The sequence below is a fragment of the Callithrix jacchus genome, chromosome 5, assembly GCF_049354715.1.
Source record: "Callithrix jacchus isolate 240 chromosome 5, calJac240_pri, whole genome shotgun sequence".
Classification (NCBI taxonomy): Eukaryota; Metazoa; Chordata; class Mammalia; order Primates; family Cebidae; genus Callithrix; species Callithrix jacchus.
In genome coordinates, this window is record NC_133506.1 from 72,857,048 (window position 1) to 72,878,099 (window position 21,052).

The window sequence follows — 21,052 nt, forward strand, 5'->3', positions numbered from 1 at the left end:
TTTAGTAGAGACGGGTTTTTCAATGTTGGTCAGGCTGGTCTAGAACTCCTGACCTCAGGTGATCCACCAGCCTCGGCCTCCCGAAGTGCTGGGATTACAGGCATGAGCTACCACGCCCAGCCACTAGTTATTTTCCTTTGGCAACATTTCTTGCTATTTTGTTCTTTTTCTTTCTTCTTTTTTTTCCAAGCAGTCTTCTCAGGTTGAATCTTGCCATTTTGCTACAAATAAATCTACCTCTGTTTTAAAGGCTGCATAAAACACATTTACCAGGATATACCACAACCTGGCAAAACTTTTCTGGTGGACATTTGCCTTGTTTCCAGTCTTTTGGTTATTGCAAATGAGGTGGAAATGAACACACTTGAGTAGGTATCTTTATGCTTTCCTAAGAATGTGTCTGAAAGATAAAGTCCTACCAGGAAGTAGAATTGCTGAGTCAGAGCATTTTGGAGTTTGACTGACATCGTAAATTGCCATCCCATGGCATGAGGCCAAGCTACACTTTTTTTTTTTCACATCCTGATACTGGGTTTATCAGTCTTTTCTGTTTTAACTAATCTCATTGGTGAAGATGTTGTTTATTCTTGTTCTTTGAGCTTAATGTTTTTTATTTTTAGTGTCTTTTGTAGAACTTTGACTCATAGAAGCTTACTCCCTCTCCAGATAACCGCAAGTATAAAGAGAGGAGTAACTGAAAAACCATTCATTAAGCATTTGTAAAAATCATATAATTTAACTTGTCTTAACTTTTATAGTACTGACCTAAACAAATGTGAAAACCAAATTTGAAACTAACAAATTTTGAAAATTCACTCTTTTTTTTTTTTGAGACAGAGTCTTGCTCTGTTGCCCAGGCTAAAGTGCAGTGGTGCGATCTTGGCTAACTGCAACTTCTGCCTCCTGGGTTCAAGCAATACTCCTGCCTCAGCCTCTTGAGTGGCTGAGATTACAGGCGTGTACCACCACACCTGGCTAATTTTTGTATTTTTAGTAAAGATGGGGTTTCATCATGTTGGTCAGGCTGGTCTCAAAGTCCTGACCTTGTGATCCACCTGCCTTGGCCTCCCAAAGTGCTAGGGTCACAGGTGTGGGCCACTATGCCTGACTGAAAACTCACTCTTTAACAAAGTTATATCTTCATCAAATAGAAAATCTAACCTTTCTAGAAACGTGGGTTAGAAATGTACAGTGCTTTGCAGATAAATGACTCTACCTTCTATAGAGAACTAAAAGAATAGAATCTTATTACATTTCGTTTTCTTTAAGAATACTTACCTTAGCTGGAAACAGTGGCACACACTGTAATCTCAGCTACTCAGGAGGCTGAAGCAGGAAGATTGCTTGAGCTGAGGAGTTCAAGGTTGTAGTGTGCAATGACTACACCTGTGAATAGCCACTATACCTCCATTCTGGGCATCATAGTGAGACCCTGTCTCTATTAAAAAATAAGTAAAGAAAGAAAAAAAAGCTTACTTTTAATGCTTTTAAGGAAAAAAAATTATAAGACGTTGCAAGTTCTGTAGAGAAGCTTAATGACGGAATTTCCTTCAAAAAGGAAGTGCTTAGGAACAAATCTAACAAGAAACAAGTAAGCCCTATATGGGCAAAATAGTAACATTTTAAGGAAAGATACAAAAGAAGACACATGGAATGATACATTGTATTACTCAAGAATATAAACTCCATGGGAGCAAGTAATTGGTTGATTGCTGTATCCCTGGGACCCAGAACAGTGCTGGCACATGGTAGGCACTCAGTACATATATGTGGAGTGAATGAATGAATGTACAGTGATAGGAAGATATCAGTATCATACAGATATCAATTGTTACCAAATTTATGTATAAATTGAATACAATGTCATAAAAAATCTCAACAGGATTTTTTTTTTTACATTTTTAAGAAGATTATTCTTTTATTATTTTTATTTATTTATTTATTTTTGTTTTTTATTTTTATTGCACTTTAGGTTTTGGGGTACCTGTACAGAACATGCAAGATAGTTGCATAGGTACACATGTGGCAGTGTGTTTTGCTGCCTTCCTCCACTTCACCCACATTTGGCATTTCTCCTCAGGCTATCCCTCCCCAGCTCCTCCCCACACTGTCCCTCCCCTAATCCCCCAATAGACCCCAGTGTGTAGTGCTCCCCTCCCTGTGTCCATGTGTTCTCATTGTTCAACACCCACCTATGAGTGAGAATATGTGGTATTTCATTTTCTGTTCTTGTGTCAGTTTGCTGAGAATGATATTCTCCAGATTGATCCATGTCCCTACAAAGGACACGAACTCATCATTTTTGATTGCTGCATAATATTCCATGGTGTATATGTGCCACATTTTCCCAGTCCAGTCTATCATCGATAGGCATTTGGGTTGGTTCTAGGTCTTTGCTATTGTAAACAGTGCTGCAATGAACACTGGTGTGCATGTGTCCTTATAGTAGAACGATTTATAGTCCTTTGGATATATACCCAGTAATGGGATTGCTGGGTCAAATGGAATTTCTATTTCTAGGTCCTTGAGGAATCGCCACACTGTCTTCCACAATGGTTGAACTACTTTACACTTCCACCAGCAGTGTAAAAGTGTTCCTATTTCTCCCCATCCTCTCCAGCATCTGTTGTCTCCAGGTTTTTTAATGATCGCCATTCTAAGTGGCGTGAGATGGTATCTCAATGTGGTTTTGATTTGCATCTCTCTAATGACCAGTGATGATGAGCATTTTTTCATATATTTGTTGGCCTCATGTATGTCTTCTTTTGTAAAGTGTCTGTTCATATCCTTTGCCCATTTTTGAATGGGCTTTCAACAAGATTTTTTATGGAACTAGACAAACATTCAGAAATTCTTAAACAAGTGTAAATATGTTAAAATGCTAAAGATTACTTTTAAAAAGAGTGAGGAAGGATAATTTATTTCACCTGTAATCAAAACGTATTAGAAAGTTGTAGCAATTGTAATGATTAGGTATTGACATAAGAATAGATAGACTACTAGGAAAGTAGAGTAGAATAATCAGAAATATACACATATTAATGGTAAGTGACAAAATTAGTATCTCAATTCAGTGGAGACATGACAGATTATTCAGTTAAAGGCATTGGGACTACTGATTATCTGTTTAGGGAAAAAAAATAAAGACAGCTCCCATCTCATACCATTTGCACACACAAAATCCCAGATGGATTAGAGACCTAAGTGTAAAAAGCAAAGTGTTAAAGTCTTACAAGAATATACAGGAAAATATGCATATGATCTTGAAGAAAGAGCCCCTTTAAAAAAGAAAACCTGAAGAGCAAAATCCAAAATAAATAAATAAATAAAACAAAAAGCAAAATCCATAAAGAAAAAGATTGATACATTTGACCACCTCGAAATTAAGACACTATAAAAAAACAGAAATGAAAAGCAACATACTAGAAAAATATTTGGAACATACCTAACAATGGAAGGATTAGTACTTACCCAGAATACAGAATGCTTGTTACACATCAATAAGAAGAGTGACAACCCCAAAGAAAATTAACAAAACGAAACACAGGAAAGTTTGCAGAAGACATAATTCAAATAAAAACATGCTTGATCTCACCGTTAATCAAATAAACAAAAATTGAACCAATAATGTGATTCCATTCTTTGCCCCTGAGATTTTTACAAAGTTTGGAGGACAGTTTAGTAATATGTATCTATTAAGATTTTATTTATTAGGGTTTTGCTCTGTTGCTCAGGCTGGAGTGCATTGGTGTGATCATAGCTCACTGTAACCCTGAACTCCTGGGCTGAAGTGATCCTCCTCCTCAACCTCCCAAGGTGCTGGAGCTACAGGAGAGTCATCACACCCAGATACTTTTTGTATTTGTATTTTGTATTATTTTGTTTACTGTTTTTTGTAGAGACAGAGTCTCATTATGTTGCTCAGGTTGGTCCCAAACTCCTGGGCTAAAGTGATCCTCCCACCTCAGCCTCCCAAAATGTTAGAATTATAGGTGTGAGCTACTGTACCTGGACTTAATTTTTTTTTTTTTTTTGAGATGAAGTCTCACACTATCGCCCTAGCCGAGTGTAATGGCATTATCTCGGCTAACTGCAACCTCTGTCTCTCGGGTTCAAGTGATTTTTGTGCCTCAGCCTCTCAAGTAAGCTGTGATTACAGGTGTGCAACACCACACCTGGCTAATTTTTGTATTTTTAGTAGACATGGGGTTTCATCATGTTGGTCAGGCTGGTCTTGAACTCCTGACCCAGGTGATCTGCCTGTCTCGGCCTCCCAAAGTGCTGTGATCATAGGCAGGAGCCAAAGTATCCAGTATTTTTATTTTATGATATATGTTTTTTGAGACAGAATCTTGCTCTGTTGCCCAGGTTGGAGTGCAATGGTGCAATCTCAGCTCACTGCAGTCTTGACTTTCCGCACTTGAATGATCCTCCCACCTCAGCCCCATGAGTAGCTGGAACTACAAGAGTGCACCACCATGGCTGGCTAATTTTTTTTTTTTTTTGTAGAGATGGGGTTTCACCATGTTGGCCAGGCTGGTCTCCAACTTCTGACCTCAGGTGATCTGGCTGCCTCAGTCTCCCAAAATGTTGGGATTACAGGCATGAGCCACCACACCTGGCTGAGGCATTGTTTTTAATGGTGAAAAAATGTAAAAGTGTCAGCTTCCATTAGTAGAGGAATGGTCACAAAATGGAGAGACAGGCCAACTGAAGAATATCACGTAAGTTAAAAAAAGTGAGATCCTACTCAGGAGCCTGAGGCAGGAGAATGGCTTGAGTCCAAGAATTCCAGGCTGCAGTGTGCCACTGCACTCCAGCCTGGGCAACAGAGTGAGGCCCTGTCTCTAAAAAATACCAACCCCGCCCCCCGCAAAAAAAAAAAGTGAGATCATGCTCTAAGTGGTACATGATAGATCTATAAAATGTACTGAGTAAAGGAAACGCATCACAGAACAATACGTATAATGCGGTATCATTTATGGAGAAAAACAAGAAAAAAGAATATTTTGCACAAATTCATAAATATGAATGAATGTAAAGTATTATTAAAAGATTTGGAAGGACAAATACAAACATGTGAACAGTGTTTATATCTGAAGAGTGGAGGAAGGGGACTGGAATTGGGGATGAGGCACCTCTGTCGTTCCTTCATCTGGGCCCTAACTGTCTAATAACCTAATCTAAGGGGAGCTTTGGTCTGGTCTGTAATTTTAAATTCTATTCAAAATACATCCAGGTATTACCTATCGAATTCAAAATTAATGAAAACAATTATAAAGAGAGATCAAACACAATCTATGGGCTGGGTACAACTGGTGTGTCTAAGCAGCCGCTGCCTCTTCCATCTCCCCAGCTTCCATGGCCTTCTTGGGGAGCCTCTTTCTCTCCAACCACACACACAGGAAATCTGGCTGAAATCCCAACTGAATTGTTTCCTAAATAGCATTAAGAAAGAACAAGCTGTTTTGCAAGCAGTAGCAGAGAGGACCCGTTATCCCACAGGCAGTTGGGCTTCACCCTGGGGGTGGGGATATTTGGGAAATATAAGTGGGCAGAAGAGAGGGCAGGGGTGTGTGTGTGTGTGTGTGTGTGTGTTGGAGGCGGGGAGCTCCCTCAAATGACTATAGTCTTGGGATGTAGCAGTTCTGGCAGTGCCCTCCAGAGGCTACCCCCAGGAAGGGGAGCTGGCCAGTAACTTATACCGGACAAGGCTTATTTGAAATCTCTCCCACCCCTTGGAGCTGCGTTCTCCTGATTACTCTGCATGCTGAGAAGTGCTTTAAGCCTCAAACACACCCCTGCCTGACAGGGTCCAGATGAGGGAACGACAGAGGTGCAGACAGGAGAGGCTGACTGCCTTGGGGTGACCTCAGGTGGATCATTTTTAATTGGTTGGAAACCTCATCAAGTCACAGAACATCTCTAGCCCTGGCACACACATGGGCACCCTCAGACCCAGCCTTGGGCCAAAGGCAGGAGCTTTGGGGAATCCACATCTTGAGAGTGCCCCCACCTCTGTGTGGGTGGAGCACTTTGGGTCTTTGAACATCATTCTCAGAAAAGGATTTTCAAACATTCCTAACCTGATTGCTACCTGTGAGGAAGCAGAGCAAGCCTCTTCACAGGTGAATTGCTGAGATGCTGCCTGCCAGGTCTCCATGTATGGGCCTCTCGTCCAGTGCACTGTCCACACTGCAGCCCCAGCGTGTTAGCTTTCTAAAGTAACTTGGACCACCCACTCCCGATTCACAGACTTCATGCCTCCCTGGGGCTTCGGGACTACAATTTCTCAGTTGGTCCGTGAGAATGTTGCATCCTGGCCTCTGCCTGCCCCACCAGCCTCACCCTGTCCACCCTCTCCCTGTGTTGGAACTGAGTGAAGCCGACAGTGTCATTCTCTGGGCCCAGAATGCTCTTCCCTCTCTGGGTCTACTTGGTCAGCTTTGAGACAGACATTCTTCAGGACAGTCTCCAGATTGATTCTGAAGACTCCTCTAGAAAGCCTTCCTTGACCTCCCCCAGTAAATCCAAGTGCTGCTCTTTGCTGCTTCTTAAGATCCCTGCATGGCTGCACGGGCTCTTGGGGTGCCATTTGTTTCCCTTTCTGCTCCCCTCTGTGAACTCCTTGAGGATGAGGCCCATGCTTTGCTCAGTGGAGAATGCCCAGTGCCAGGCACAGTACCCGCCAAGCACTCAGTAAATACTTGCTGAGGAAATCATTGAATGAAAGGTCAGGAAGAGGTGTCCAGAGGCTACTGGGTCAAGAGCACTGGTTTGGAAGTCAAGAGACCTGACATGGAGATTATTCTGAACTGGGCCACACTGTCGACCTTGATCAAGTCATTTCCTTCCCTGGGTTCCCTCTTTCTCAGCTCTGCAGTAAGGGGATTGCATTAAATGTCTCTCCCGTCTTGAGCCTTGACAATTCCTTTAAAAGAGCAAAAGGACCCTGATACTCAAGGTTGACAAGGGTGACAGGGGACAGGCACTCTCATGCATGGCTGAAGAGAGGATGAGGCACAATCTTCAGCAGGCCATTTGACTATCAATATTAAAAAGCCCTACAATGTGCATGCCCAGATACCCAGCAATTTTACTGCTTCTTCTTCTTCTTCTTCTTCTTTTTTATTTTTTTTTTGAGATGGAGTTGCTCTTGTTGCAATGGTGTGATCTTGGCTCACTGCAACCTCCGCTTCCTGGGTTCAAGCAATGCTCCTGCTTCAGCCTCCCAAGTAGCTGGGGTTACAGGCACGTGCCACCACGCCCAGCTAATTTTGTATTTTTAGCAGAGACAGGGTTTCTCCACGTTGGTCAGGCTGGTCTTGAACTCCTGACCTCAGGTGATCCGCCTGCCCACCTCTGTCTCCCAAAATGCTGGGATAATAGCCATGAGCCACTGCACCTGGCTGAGCAATTTTACTTCCAAGACTTCTTGCCTTAGGAAATAATTGATGATGTGGCTAGAGATTTAACTCCATGGATGCTTGTCCTAGTACTACTTATAATAATGAAAATCAGAAACAACCTAAGCATCTAATGAGATAGGATTAGTTAATAAATCATATAAAATATTTATATGAAATATTATACAGACATAAAAATGAAGTAAATCTATATTTATTGACACAGGGAGATACCCAGACTAAAATTGTTAGGTACCGAAAGGAGATGGCAAAACAATATTTAAAGTTCCTCTTACCAATATTTAAAAAAATATATTATTTCTACATATAGGACATCAAATTATTAAGTGAGGTATTGGTGAATGGTAGGATTATGGGCAATTATTTTCCTTCCTACTGTTTATTTATGTGAAGACAATGGTAAACCTTGAGAGAAAAAAAGTACCCACAATCTCACATGATTATAAGTGATTTTGATTGATTTTTACTTTTGCTTACTTGTTTTCTCAAACTTTGCATCAATGAAAATTATATTACTTAAAGGATTGAAAAATCATTTCCAAAAGCCTACACAATTCTAGAACCTGATTCACAAAGAGCCACTTCACCAAGTTCACACACAGCAAGTCACTGGCAGGGCAAAAGCTGAACTCAGGGGCTCCTGGGTTTCTCTTCCCAGCAGGGGACAGGATCTCTGGACGAGGGATCCTTCGGACATGCCCAGCGCCCAGCAAAGTACCTGACAAGCGCTCAGTAAATACTTGTGGAAGAAATCATTGAATGAAAGAAATTGAATGGACACACTGGGAAGATGTTCTGGGCACGGCAGTCCCTTTTCCCTTGGGCAAGAAGTGGTCTGGGCATAAGAAGACAACAGTGGGTGGCAGGAAGGTGGCTGAAGGTAGGAGGTGGAATTTAAATGGGAGATGGATGGCATAGTTGACATGAGCTCAGCCTGACCAGAGAGGTAGATAAATTTAGTTGAAAATCATAGTACTTTTCCTGCTTGAGGCTGGTGGCCGTTTTGCTGGCTTTCTCAAGTAAGAAACACCCTCTTCTATTTCAGAATGATTCAGAATCATTAACCCAAATCCTCCCAACTGCACTGTCTTGTCCCAGAGAGGCCCTGGGCTGTGTCACCCAACTGATCATCAACCACAACCAGCTCTGCTCTCTCCTGGTTCCTGAAATCCAGGAGCAGATGGTGGTGGGGAGGGGAAGTTTGGAGACAGTCCCACTACCAGAAGCCAAGAAGAAAGGGGAGTGAGGAGGGATAGAGGAAGTTACCTTGGTCCTGCGCCCACAGCCCTCAGGGTCCTCCTTCCTGTGAAGCCTAACGGTCTCCAGACAGATTTCCTGTCCCCTTAGCCCTACCAAGTACCAGAGGCTGCTCAGCGGGGTTGGCTGCAGGACCTAGGTTACTGTTGGAGTCGGGGATGGCCACCTGAGACCAGTTGGGTCATCTTTATGCCAGGTCTCCCTTTCACCCTCCTGTCTTCCCTGGGCCTACTCTATGCCCCATAATTCCTTGGGCTACCAGTTCCTGACTTCTGTTCCTTTCAAAAGAACCCTGGATGATCAGTATGACCAGAATTTCAGAGGGGTTAGTTGTGTGTACCCCCTGGGGACAGCGCTGGTATAGGCACACAATGAGAAACCTTGGGCTGGATATGCTAAATTCAAAGGCTGGGGACAGGCTGGGCACAGTGGCTCGTGTCTATAATCCCAGCACTTTGGGAGACCTAGATGGGCCGATCGCTTGAAGTCAGGAGTTCAAGACCAACCTGGCCAACATGGTGAAAACCCGTATCTACTAAAAATACAAAAATTAGCCAGGTGTGGTGGTGGATGCCTGTAATCCCAGCTACTCAGAAGGCTGAGGCAGGAGAATTGCTTGAACCATTGCACAGCAGCCTGGGTGACAGAGCAAGATGACCTCTCAAAAACAAAACAAAACCAAAGGCTGGGGACAATGCTGGTCCCTCCTTTCCTGCCCCTTCCCCCCATTTCAGGGGCCCCTCTGTATGTACGTTCTAACCCCAGTGGGGGAGGAGAGAATTCAGATTCCAGGATCAGACCTTCCCATGCCTCACCCCGCCCCCAGCTTAGAGAACATAAAAGCCCAGATTCAGCTAAGAAGAGTTGCCACTATCAGGTGAGCTGTGGAGGTAGGGTCCTTGGAGGCTGGATGACAGCAGCTGGCAAGTGGATAAGGGTGCATTGGGCCCCTCGTCAAGGAGGTCTCACTTCATATATAGACAGGGGCCTCTGGGGTGGGGCTGAGGTGCAAAGGGGGATTGAGAAGCCCAGGAGAAGAGAGACGGGGGTTCCCTTCTTCCCTTTTCTCAGATGCACTGTGGACTCAGGGCCTTGCTGGGCTGGGGGTCTCCTTGCAGAGATGAAGCTGCTTCTGGCCCTAGCAGGGCTCCTGGCTGTTCTGGGCATGCTCCAGCCCTCTGAAGGTGCTGCTCCAGGTAACAGTTCCCAAGGTGGGGGAAGATGGGGTGGTTGTGTTCCAGGGACCCCTTTTCTCAGTGCAGGCCTTCCTAGCTCTGGGGCCTAATGGGGACTCAGAGCCCATTCCTGACTTTTTGATCCTTGCTCTGGGCAGCTGTCCTGGGGGAGGTGGACACCTCGTTGGTGCTGAGCTGCATGGAGGAGGCCAAGCAGCTGGTGGACAGGGCCTACAAGGAGCGGCGGGAAAGGTGGGGCATGAGGCACTGCTCAGCTCTGGGCAAGGCTGGCCCAGGCATTTTGGAGAAGGAGCAGGCAGCAGGGAGTTTGAAGGTGGGAGAGGGGGCCTATGGGGACCCATGTGGACTCCCTTTCTTTCTATCTGTCTGTCCCTGTCTCTGGATGGGAGAACAGCTTCAAAGCCATCCTTCCCAAAGCCTTGCCTCTGTCTGGACACCCAGGTCCATATCCTTTTTATAAAGGGAAGCCTTCTTCCCACCCGTGGGCCTGTCTGCATGGTCCTGCATGTCTGCCCCTGGCCTGGGGCTCTGCTGAATGAGTCTGCACTCCTTCTCTGGCCCTCACTCCTTTCTCCAAACAGCATCAAGCAGAAGCTTCGCAGTGGCTCAGCCAGCCCCATGGAACTCCTATCCTACTTCAAGCAGCCAGTGGCAGCCACCAGGACTGCTGCGAGATCTGCTGACTACCTGCACGTGGCCCTAGGCCTGCTGGAGAGGAAGCTGCGGTCCCTGTGGCAGGGGCCATTCAATGTCACTGGTACTGTAGCCCATCCCACCCCAGGCTCCTGCTCCACTAGTCACTCCTCCTAGAGACCCCAGCTGTCTTCCAGTGATCCCCTCAACCTCTTCCTCCAGGCAGTCAGTCTCAGGGGCATCCTAATATCCCCTCCACTTCAGACTGGGCCCCCTCAGCCTCAGGTTGCCTGGGTTAGGAAGTGAGGGGGCGTGGCTCCCCCAATCCTCTTTCCACCCGCGGCAGATGTGCTAACGCCCGCTCAGCTGAATTTGTTGTCTAAGTCAAGCGGCTGCGCTTACCAGGACGTGGGGCTGGCTTGCCCGGAGCGGGACGAATACCGCACCATCACCGGCATGTGCAACAACAGGTGCGGCGGCTGCGGTGGCGGCAGGACCCGGGCTCCGGGAGGCGGCCTGAGTGCCTCGGACCTCTCCGTGTCAGCACTCTGTCCTCCCCTCTCAGACGCAGCCCCACTCTGGGGGCCTCCAACCGTGCTTTTGCGCGCTGGCTGCCCGCGGAGTATGAGGACGGCTTCTCGCTTCCCTATGGCTGGACGTCCGGGGTCAAACGCAACGGCTTCCCGGTGCCCCTGGTGAGCGCCTGCGGGCAGAGGGGGCAAGGCCCGGCCATGGGGCGCGCGGACCCAGGCGCCCGCTGACCTCTGTGTCCCGCAGGCTCGCGCGGTCTCCAACGCGATCGTGCGCTTTCCCACGGACCAGCTGACCCCAGACCAGGAGCGCTCACTCATGTTCATGCAGTGGGGCCAGCTGTTGGACCACGACCTCGACTTCACTCCCGAGCCGGCCGCCCGGACCTCCTTCTTCACTGGGGTCAATTGTGAGACCAGCTGCGTGCAGCAGCCGCCCTGCTTCCCGCTCAAGGTGGCCCTGCTTCCCGCCCCCCTGTCTGGATGGGGAGAGGGGAGTGTGTCTGGAAGAGGCCATCTCCCTTCTGTGCCCAGGTTTCCTTTCCCAGTCGCTGAGGAAGGCTGGCCCTGCCTCCCGGTGTCCAAAGGCACTGGCTGCTCAGCTGGGACCTGTCTCCCTCCTGCGCCTGGGCTCAGCCAGCTGGCGGTCAGCGCCGTCCATTTGCTCACTGCCTCTCCCAGTCCAAGGGAGAGAAGGGTATTCATCCCTCGCTGACAGGAGTCTTGGTGGAATTACTGGCTCTTTGTTACGCTGGGAGAGAGTTCTGGGAGGAGGACCTTTCCAGTGCTCTCGAGCCTCCGTGCTCAGTCCTGTTTCCTCCCCGCTGAGGGGGCAGCCCTCCAACCCCTATCGCACAGAAGGAGAGGGCCTGGGGGTCTGGCGGTGCTGTGGGACAGGGCTGGGAGTGGGCAGGGTGGTTGAGGCATTTGCTGAGCATGGAGGGAGGAGGAGAGAAAGGAGAGAGAGCCTGAGAGAGAGGGAGAGAGGCGGACAGGAGAATGCCAGGCCAGAGGAAGAGCAGGTGCAGCAGAGAGAAGTGGAGAGAGATAGGCGATGCTTTAGTGAGGAGGGGCTGAGGTCTGGTGGTGCCCAGATCCAGGGGCTACCCACGCTCCCAGTTCAGTGTTCTGTGTTCTGCTCATTAACTTTTCCCCTCAGAGGCTGCTGTGGTAGAGCCCCAGGCAGCGATCCCATTGGGGCATCCAGAGGCCTCTCTAAAGGTTGAGGGGACCAGAGGTCCTGAGGGCAGGGGACAGCCACTTCTGCCTGGGCACCTTCCCTGCCCTCAGTGAGCCAGTCTGGCCTCTCTCTGTGCCTCAGATCCCGCCCAACGACCCCCGCATCAAGAACCAAGCCGACTGCATCCCATTCTTCCGTTCCTGCCCGGCCTGCACCAGCAGCAACATCACCATCCGCAACCAGATCAATGCGCTTACTTCCTTCGTGGACGCCAGCATGGTGTACGGCAGCGAGGAGCCGCTGGCCAGGAACCTGCGGAACGGGTCCAACCAGCTGGGGCTGCTGGCCGTCAACCAGCGCTTCCAAGACAATGGGCGGGCCCTGCTGCCCTTTGACAACCTGCACGACGACCCCTGTCTCCTCACCAACCGCTCGGCGCGCATCCCCTGCTTCCTGGCAGGTCAGCTTTGGGGTGGGGACCAGGGGTGGCATGGGAAGTGTTCCCTGCTGGAGCCACAGTGAGCCTGTTTGTGAGCAGCTTGTGGGTCTGCACTTAGAGAGACTGTCCTCACCAGCCATTAAATATCAACTTCATGATATTAATCCAGTTGCCTTGGTAACAAGTCAGATGGAGCCAGAAAGGCAGAAAAGCAAACAACCTCTCCAACCCTAAGATGGAGACCCAAGGATGTCTGAGGAGCTGCTGTCCATCAGTCCATGGCTTTCTCTGTCTCTCTTTTCCCTTCTGGACTCTGGAAAAGGAGAGCGTTGAATCCCTCAGGGGCAGGGAACTAAAGAACAGACCGCGCTGTGGTGCCCTTGCCCTGTAGCACGACGCTGTTCAGTGTGGTAGCCACTAGTTGCGTGTGGTGATTTTAATTTTAGTTATTTTAAATTAAACCCAGTTTCTCAGCGGTGCTAGCCACATTTCAAATGCTCAATTGTCTCACAGTCTAGTGGCTCCCCTGTTGGGTGGCACAGACGTAAAATATTTTCTTCATCTTGGAAGTTGTGTGTTGGACCACACTGCTCCGAAATGTCCCCTCCCGTGCATCTTAGTTGTCCGTAATAAGAGATGATGGGATTTTAGATTTAAACAACTGGTAGTTTTGGAGACACGATTGGGGCAGTGATGGCAGCCATGACTGGACATTTTCCAGTGTTTTGAAATGTAAGACCAATAGTGGACCTCAGACCTTGTACCTTGGCCTCCCTCTGCCTCCTCCTGGTGGTTCCTGCTGGTCTCTCCCTGGCTGGAACCCTGGGAGGAGGATCAAGGTTGGATTTCCTGCAAGAGAGGCCCCACCTCTTCTGGGCTAGTTAGGCAAGGGCAGCTCTCCTTAACCATACTCAACTGTCCCCAGTCTCACTTGATGAGCTCCATGCCCCAAGCCTGGGTCATTGTGACCTCTAGCTGCTCATAGACAGAGATGCTGCTCTCAGAGAATTTCCTTTCCACCAGCTTCTAGAGTTGGCAAGGACTGATTCTAGGGTCCTGACCCCAGCCCTCTGGCGGTGCGAAGAAGGGCTGTGGGAGGACTAGGGGAACCAGGGAGCTTCTGCTTAGTGGTGTGGACTTCACACATCTCATGTCCTAGCCCCCTCCCCTGGAGCAGGCTGCACCATTGGCATGTAGTAAAGGGCAGGCTGACAACTCTGTTCAAACGGTAGTGGCTTTCTGGATTCCTGTGTTGAGAAGGAGCCTGAGGTTGTATCCAGTTTTAGTAGGAAAGAGTGCTGTGATCATTGGCTGCGTCTGACATGGCATTATCATAGGCTGTGCCAATGTGCATACTTCTTCTCAGGCACTCCTTGGAATCAAGAGAATCAGTTAACCAAGCAGTGTTCATAAGTCTCATCCTTTGTACCAGGCACTGTGTTAAGCCTCATGTATCCATGTGTGTGCTAGGCAGGAGGGTAAAATATAAAAACACAAGCCTTAGTCCTTGTGCCCAAGGAGCTCCCAGTTTCAGGTGCAGGAAAGTGGCAAGTCATGTGTTGAAAGTGATGCCCATCGAATGAGCATCCCCAACCAGCAGCACCCCTGAACTGAGGCAGAGGCTATTATTGCGGCCTGGGGCATCAGAGCAGGCCTCCTAGAAGAGTATAAATTGAGGATGATATGAAAAGATGGATGGGGAGGAGGGGCAAGTAGGAGACATTTCAGGTTTTGGCTGGGGAGGGAGATTTAGTGGAGCAAATCTTTTCTAGGATGGAGGTCTTGGGAATGACAGTGGCTTTTGCTTCCCTAAGGGGACACCCGTTCCAGTGAGATGCCTGAGCTCACCTCCATGCACACCCTCTTACTTCGGGAGCACAACCGGCTGGCCACAGAGCTCAAGCGCCTGAACCCCAGGTGGGATGGAGAGAGGCTCTACCAGGAAGCCCGGAAGATCGTGGGGGCCATGGTCCAGGTAGGCTGTCTTGAGCAACAGGCATGCGGAGTGCAGATGTGCCCCTGCAACATACTAGTGACCTTGGACAAGTTCCTAACCCTCCTGAGCCTTGCCTTCTTCATCCACGGGGCTGTAAGAATTATGGGATATACATGAAAACACCTTTCAGATACTAAGTGCTTGACAAAGGCTCCTTCCCTTCCTGCTCCTTTTTCCCAGATTTGCCCTCACGGTCTTTTTCCTGTGGGAAAGAAGACTGTGAGACATTTTCACAACATCTTGTGGTGTTGGGAGGGTTGAATGTTTGGTTCAGTGCCTGGTGTGTACTAGCTGTTCAGTAAATGCTTCTTTCCTCCATCTTGCTGTTGCTCTTAGCTCATTTACCCACTCCCCTCTTCTTTTTAAATTAAAAGAAGCCTGTTGCCCAGGCTGGAGTGCAGTGGCACGATCTTGGCTCACTGCAACCTCCGCCTTTCGGCCTCAAGCCATCCTCCCACCTCAGCCTCCTGATTAGCTGGGTAGCTGGGATTACAGGTGTGTGCCACCATGCTCGGCTAATTTTTGTATTTTTTGTAGCGATGGGGTTTCGCCATGTTGCCCAGGGTGGTCTCAAACTCCTGAGCTCAAATGATCCACTTGCCTTGGCCTCCCAAAGTGCTGGAATTACAGGCACGAGTCACTGCATCTGGCTCACTCTCCTCTTCTTTTTGATTCTGTCATAACCCACCCAACCTCCTTAGCTTCACTTTCCCCTGGGGCAATGTTCTTGGTTCTGTCTCTCAACATCTGGTATTTCATTGCCCAGATGCAGACACACACACACATACACACACACACACACACACACACACACACACACTGCTGGATTCTGGAGGAGAGAGTTTCAGGTGCTAAGGGTAAGTTTTTGATTTGCACTAAGAACTCAAGTCGGATTCATTTACACTCTGAAAGAACTTCTAGAATCTAGACTCTAGAGTGAGACTGTTCCACATCTTCCCTTTTCACTGGGGAGAATCATGCCAGAATGGCCCTTCATTCCTTCCTGCCTCCCTGCTTTCCACAAACCTATACTGAGCCCTACTGTGGACCAGACACGTGGTGGGCCCTGTGAAGAATTTCAACAACTTCAATTCCCCTTGCCCTCAAGGACTTTATAAGATAGTTGCAGAAATGAGACATTAACAACTTGAGGACAAGGAAGTTATCACAATGACCGATAAAGTGATTTGCTGTTTAGTCCTCGAAGGCAGAGGGCAATATAATTATCCTTAATGTATATTTGAGGAACTCAGGCTCAGAGAGGTTAATGACTGGTCCGAGGTCACCCAGCCAGCAAGCAGTAGAGCTCTGTTTATGCCTCTCAGTGCCACTCTGTTAGGTCCAGGACTGGTATTGTGGGAGACAATTCCCTGACCACAGAGGGATGGGAGGGGTCCCCCAAGCCATTAGCAGGCCGAGACTCTGCAGGGAGGAGTAGGTGGAGAGGCGTTCCAAATAACTTGTCTTTAGATCATTACTTACCGGGACTACCTGCCCCTGGTGCTGGGGCCAGCTGCCATGAGGAAATACCTGCCCAGGTATCGTTCCTACAATGACTCAGTGGACCCACGCATCGCCAACGTTTTCACCAATGCCTTCCGCTATGGCCATACCCTCATCCAACCCTTCATGTTCCGCCTGGACAATCGGTACCAGCCCATGGAACCCAACCCCAGAGTCCCACTTAGCAGGGTCTTTTTTGCCTCCTGGAGGGTGGTGCTGGAAGGTAAGCCTGACCTAGGCCAGGAGTGAGTGGGTTGGCAGTGAAGGGTGGGGTGGGGGTCACCTAGGGAGGTCACCTCTAGGGAGCTAGGGTGGGGAGTGATCTGCTGTCCTCTCATCCTGGATATGTGTTCTGACTGTCCAGCCTCAGTTCCCCTGACTCTGTTTCTGTATGTGATAACAAAGAGTGGGGGTGTGGATGGCTCTCAGAGGGAACTGGCTACTTCCTATTTGCTGTGGCTTGTTGTGACCCAGGAGGCCAGGGCCTGGGAGCATCTCAATCTTGCAAGTCTAAATGGCATAATCTCCTGAGACCTGTATGCCCCTTGGGTCATGTAGTGACCAGTGAGGACCTGCTCGCTGGCACCACCTTGGCACCAGACTCTGCATGTGCCCAGCCCTCTTCTTGAATCCTCCTGACCCTACCTGGACTTGTCCCTGACTCCAGTCTGAGCTCTGATACTGAGCCAGATACTTCCCCTGACCTGGCTCCTCTGGTCCCCAGGTGGCATTGACCCCATCCTCCGGGGCCTCATGGCCACCCCTGCCAAGCTGAATCGTCAGAACCAAATTGCAGTGGATGAGATCCGGGAGCGATTGTTTGAGCAGGTCATGAGGATTGGGCTGGACCTGCCCGCTCTGAACATGCAGCGCAGCAGGGACCATGGCCTCCCAGGTGAGAGGCTGCAGGGGTCTCCCCAATGCTCCCCTCCACCGAGCTGTCTCCCAGGTGGCCCATAGCTCCCCTTCCCATTCTAGGGGCCCTGCCCCTTCCAAAGCATATTACAGGCACTTTGCTCTCAGGAAGTAGTCTGAGGCCAGGCCCTGCCTTTCGCTGGACCCATCTGATCAGTTTCCCACTCTTCTCAGCCTCCTTTGCATGATGTAATTTTCATTCTAAGGGCATCATCATCGTAACGATAACTCACTGTCTGAAAATCTGTCTCTGTCGTCATTCCATTTTGCTTCCTTGTGTATGAACTCTGGGAGAAGAGATTATTGTTGCATCCTTTTTACTGATGAGGAAGCTGAGACTTGATGAGATTCAGAACCTGGCCAGGTTCTCTAGCCAAGTCAGTGGAAAAGCTTAAATTTGAAGCCAGATCAGCCTAACCCTAACGCCTAAACCCTATGTGGCTGAGGCTTCTAGACATATTTCACCTCTCAGGGGTGAGAGACAGACACGTTGGGCTGCTCGGGAGGGGGACATGGAGATGCCGGTATTCTTGGACCCGGCAGGAACTGTGGCGGTTTAGGGTTTGCCTTATGGTAGAAGGGCAGGGGAAAGACAGAGAGGGTCCCAGAGAGGCCCAGTTGTGCCCCTTGGTCTGAGCCAAAGGTTCAGGGTTCCCTGAGGTGAGGTTCTTCCCTCCCCTTTCTATGACCTTGGTTGTGTTGGGAAGGTGGGTTTTCTGGGCTGTTGGCAGATATGTGAATCTTCCCTGCTATCTCCAGTGACCTCCCCACCTTGAAGCAGAGGGACCTGCCCACAGCCATCTATCCCCTCCTCCATGCAGGGTACAATGCCTGGAGGCGCTTCTGTGGGCTCCCGGAGCCCAATACGGTGGGCGAGCTGGGCACAGTGCTGAAGAACCTGGATTTGGCAAGGAAACTGATGGCGCAGTATGGCACGCCCAACAACATCGACATCTGGATGGGTGGCGTGGCCGAACCCCTGGAGCCCAAGGGCCGAGTGGGCCGGCTGCTCGCCTGCATCATCGGCACCCAGTTCAGGAAGCTCCGGGATGGTGATCGGTGAGGGGGGGCAGGAGGCGTGGGCTGTTGGGTGGCTGTGGGCCTATCCTTCACTCTCTTGGATCCCACATTTCCTCCCGTCAGGTGAAGGACTGGAAGGAGTCAGTAAGTTTCCAGTGTATTCCTGGAAGCCTCCAGATGCCCTGGAGTGCCCCTAATGTGCCCTGAACCTGTTGGGGTGCAGCAAGGACAGACCTGGACCCCTGGTTGTAGGCAGATAGAAAAAGGGAGACAGACAGAAAAATGCCACCCTTAGACACTTCTTCCCGTGGGTTTCACCGTGTAACTGTGGGGGTGTCAGTCACCCATGGGCAGTCCCTTCCCAGCTTCCCCACAGCTTCCCTTAGTGTCATATTATCGTGGTCCTGACGTCTTCATGTCTGTCTAGTTCTTGCTTAGCCTGTATTGCACATTTGGGAAAATTAGAAAAAGGTTCCCCCCTCTGGGTGGACAAAGTATAAACCACCCCCAAGATTCTCTCCCACTCCTGTGGATGCAGCCTCTAGCCAGGGCACAGAGCATCAGGAGTGCGTGTGGGCCTGGGTCCCCCTCAAGCGTGGTGCCCTGGAGGCCGCCAGGCTAGGGAAAGGGAAAGGCCCCTGGGCAGCTGTGCTTTGCTCTGCACTACGAGTAGATGGTCACTAGTGTGAAAGCCCCTGGGCTGCCCAAAAGATGGGGCCCTCCCGTGCTGCCAGGCAGCATTTGCTGTGGCCTTCTTACATCGAGTGAGCAGCACAAGCCCATCGATGCCCTGGCAGCTCTGAATATCCTCAGGTACAGAGTCCATGGGTGTCCCCCATGCAGGTTTTGGTGGGAGAACGACGGCGTGTTCAGTATGCAGCAGCGACAGGCCCTGGCTCAGATCTCCTTGCCCCGGATCATCTGTGACAACACGGGCATCACCACTGTGTCTAAGAACAACATCTTCATGTCCAACAAACATCCCCGGGACTTTGTCAACTGCAGGACGCTCCCGGCATTGAACCTGACTTCCTGGAGGCAATCCTAGAGGCTAGGTGAGGGGGTGCAGCATTGAGGGGTATATCCAGGCTGGCCGGTTAGAACCACAGAGCTCCCCATGCCCTAGGTGAGCCCAGCCCTGTTCTGGGTGCAGCTGAGTGACTAGTTGTTCATTTGTGTGCTCATGTGCATGCGAAGTATGTAAATTGGCATTTCATATGTGTGTGTTGTCTGAACACAGGAAGTGTTTCAGGGACTATGTGTATGTGCCTTTTATGTGAGTGTGTGTTTGTGCTGATGAAAATACTGAGTGTGTGGAAGGCAGCAGAGCAGACTGGTGAGGAGCACAGCTCAGGAACTAGACTGCCTGAGTTCTAATCCTGGCTCTGTGGCTTGCTAGCTATATGCAAATTATTTGCTAGCTATGTACAAATCGCTACCTTGAGCAAATTACTAACCCTCATTAAACAAGAGTTTTCTTCCTTGTAAATTACATGTCATGGTTTCTTGGAGGGCCCACTTGAATCCTCTGGTTCTTCATTTGTTGAGCACCTACTATATGCAAGGCACTGTGCTAGGCGTGAGAAGCATATAGAGGCAAGAAAGAGATATCAAGATCCTATCTGTGTCCTGGTTAGCAGAGCTGGACAGTGATTCCCTGGTGGGATGAACCAGCTGCAGCTGGGCTGTGTGGTTGACTTATGGGCCCAGCCAGTCAGGCTCAGGCCATGGCTCCCCTTTTTCTTTCTCACCTTGATTTCTTGCTTATTCACAGGAGTCCTCCTGAGGAGGAACTGAGCCCATTGGCCTTTCTGTAGCATTTATTTGCCAATGTTTATGATAATAAAGCCACCTCCAAAGGGGACCTCCACTCCGTCTGTGTCTGCCCTGTGTTTCTGAACTGAGGGTGAGGATGCTGGGGAGTTTTCCTTTGAGATTCGTATGTGGAGGGCAATCGGCTCTTGGAAGCCTGGGGACCAGGGCACGTGGTGCAGACCCTCCTCCTCTGCCCCTGACACCCTGCAGGGAACTGTGGTCACCAAGCCCTCATGTTTGTTCATTGCTCTAGCAAATATTTGCTATGTGTTCACGCTGTGTCAGGCTTGTGCCAGGGGCTGGGAAGTGGAGGGCACAAAATGCTGTGTGGCAGGAGAGGAAGTGTGGAGAGCTGGTAAGGAGGCAGGCCCTCCCCTGATGAGAGGGACCTCTGTCTCCTGCATCCCCACAGCCTGGCCCAGGGGCTCAGAAGCCCTCAAGACAGTAGACTCCTTATCACTCAGAGAGCAGCAAGAGCAGATGGCTGGGCCCAGAGGACAGGGCCAGCACTCAGGGAGAGGAAGGAGTATATTTCTCTAGCTGTCTTGCCTGGATCTTGAACCCTGGGTCTGACTGGCAGGCTCCCTCTCTCTCCCTTTCCTTCTTCCCACATATGGGGAGGGGGCCGGAAGCTGTGTAGGACGGTGGGGTCTAAGGTATTCATGGAGCTCCCGGGTAATGCTAGGACCTCACCATGGTAAGTAGCAGCATAAATACTGCTTGTCCTCATTTCCGGGATGAGGAGAGGACTGCTTAGAGGGGTGAAGGGACTCAACCAAGGCCTGGAAGGAGTGGGTGGCAGTGCCAGGCTGCAGCTGGGGTCATCTGGCTCCTGGGCTCTTCCCACAGGATGACTGAGTGTCCCCCACTCCCACCCCACCAGTCGGGGGATCTGCAGACCCTGGCTGGGCTAATCTTTCCCAAGGGGTCAGTTTAAAAGAACATATGAATAGGTGTTGGGTGGAAGCTCAAGGAATGTTCTGGAAGTGTCCCTTCAGAGGCATCACAGGATCCAAGAACCACCCTAGAATAAGAGGGCTTTTCTCCAAAGGGCTGCTGAAAGGGATATTAGCTTCAGCCGCGGGGGACCCACGCTTGGTTTTCCTTCCTGTTTTATCCCTTGGACCGCCACCTACTATCC

At 49.6% G+C, this 21,052-nt stretch overlaps 1 protein-coding gene across 1 annotated transcript; it reads left to right on the forward strand.

The window, feature by feature from the left end:
• Positions 1–9,799: 9,799 nt before the first annotated feature.
• MPO (myeloperoxidase) lies at positions 9,800–19,585 on the forward strand. The gene is made up of 12 exons (XM_017969316.5): positions 9,800–9,880; positions 10,018–10,111; positions 10,462–10,637; positions 10,860–10,983; positions 11,079–11,208; positions 11,291–11,497; positions 12,365–12,683; positions 14,477–14,637; positions 16,129–16,384; positions 16,886–17,056; positions 17,898–18,135; positions 18,940–19,585. The coding sequence occupies exons 1-12, from the start codon at positions 9,805–9,807 to the stop codon at positions 19,142–19,144; spliced, it is 2,157 nt and encodes a 718-aa protein (XP_017824805.5). The 5' UTR covers positions 9,800–9,804; the 3' UTR covers positions 19,145–19,585.
• The last annotated feature ends 1,467 nt before the right edge of the window (positions 19,586–21,052 follow it).

Excerpts from the sequence above, each read along its gene's own strand:
- MPO (XM_017969316.5), top strand. The coding sequence starts at position 9,805 with ATGAAGCTGCTTCTGGCCCTAGCAGGGCTCCTGGCTGTTCTGGGCATG. Across the intron at positions 11,209-11,290 it reads ACGGCTTCCCGGTGCCCCTG|GCTCGCGCGGTCTCCAACGC; the intron begins GTGAGCGCCTGC and ends TGTGTCCCGCAG. Across the intron at positions 17,057-17,897 it reads CAGGGACCATGGCCTCCCAG|GGTACAATGCCTGGAGGCGC; the intron begins GTGAGAGGCTGC and ends TCCTCCATGCAG.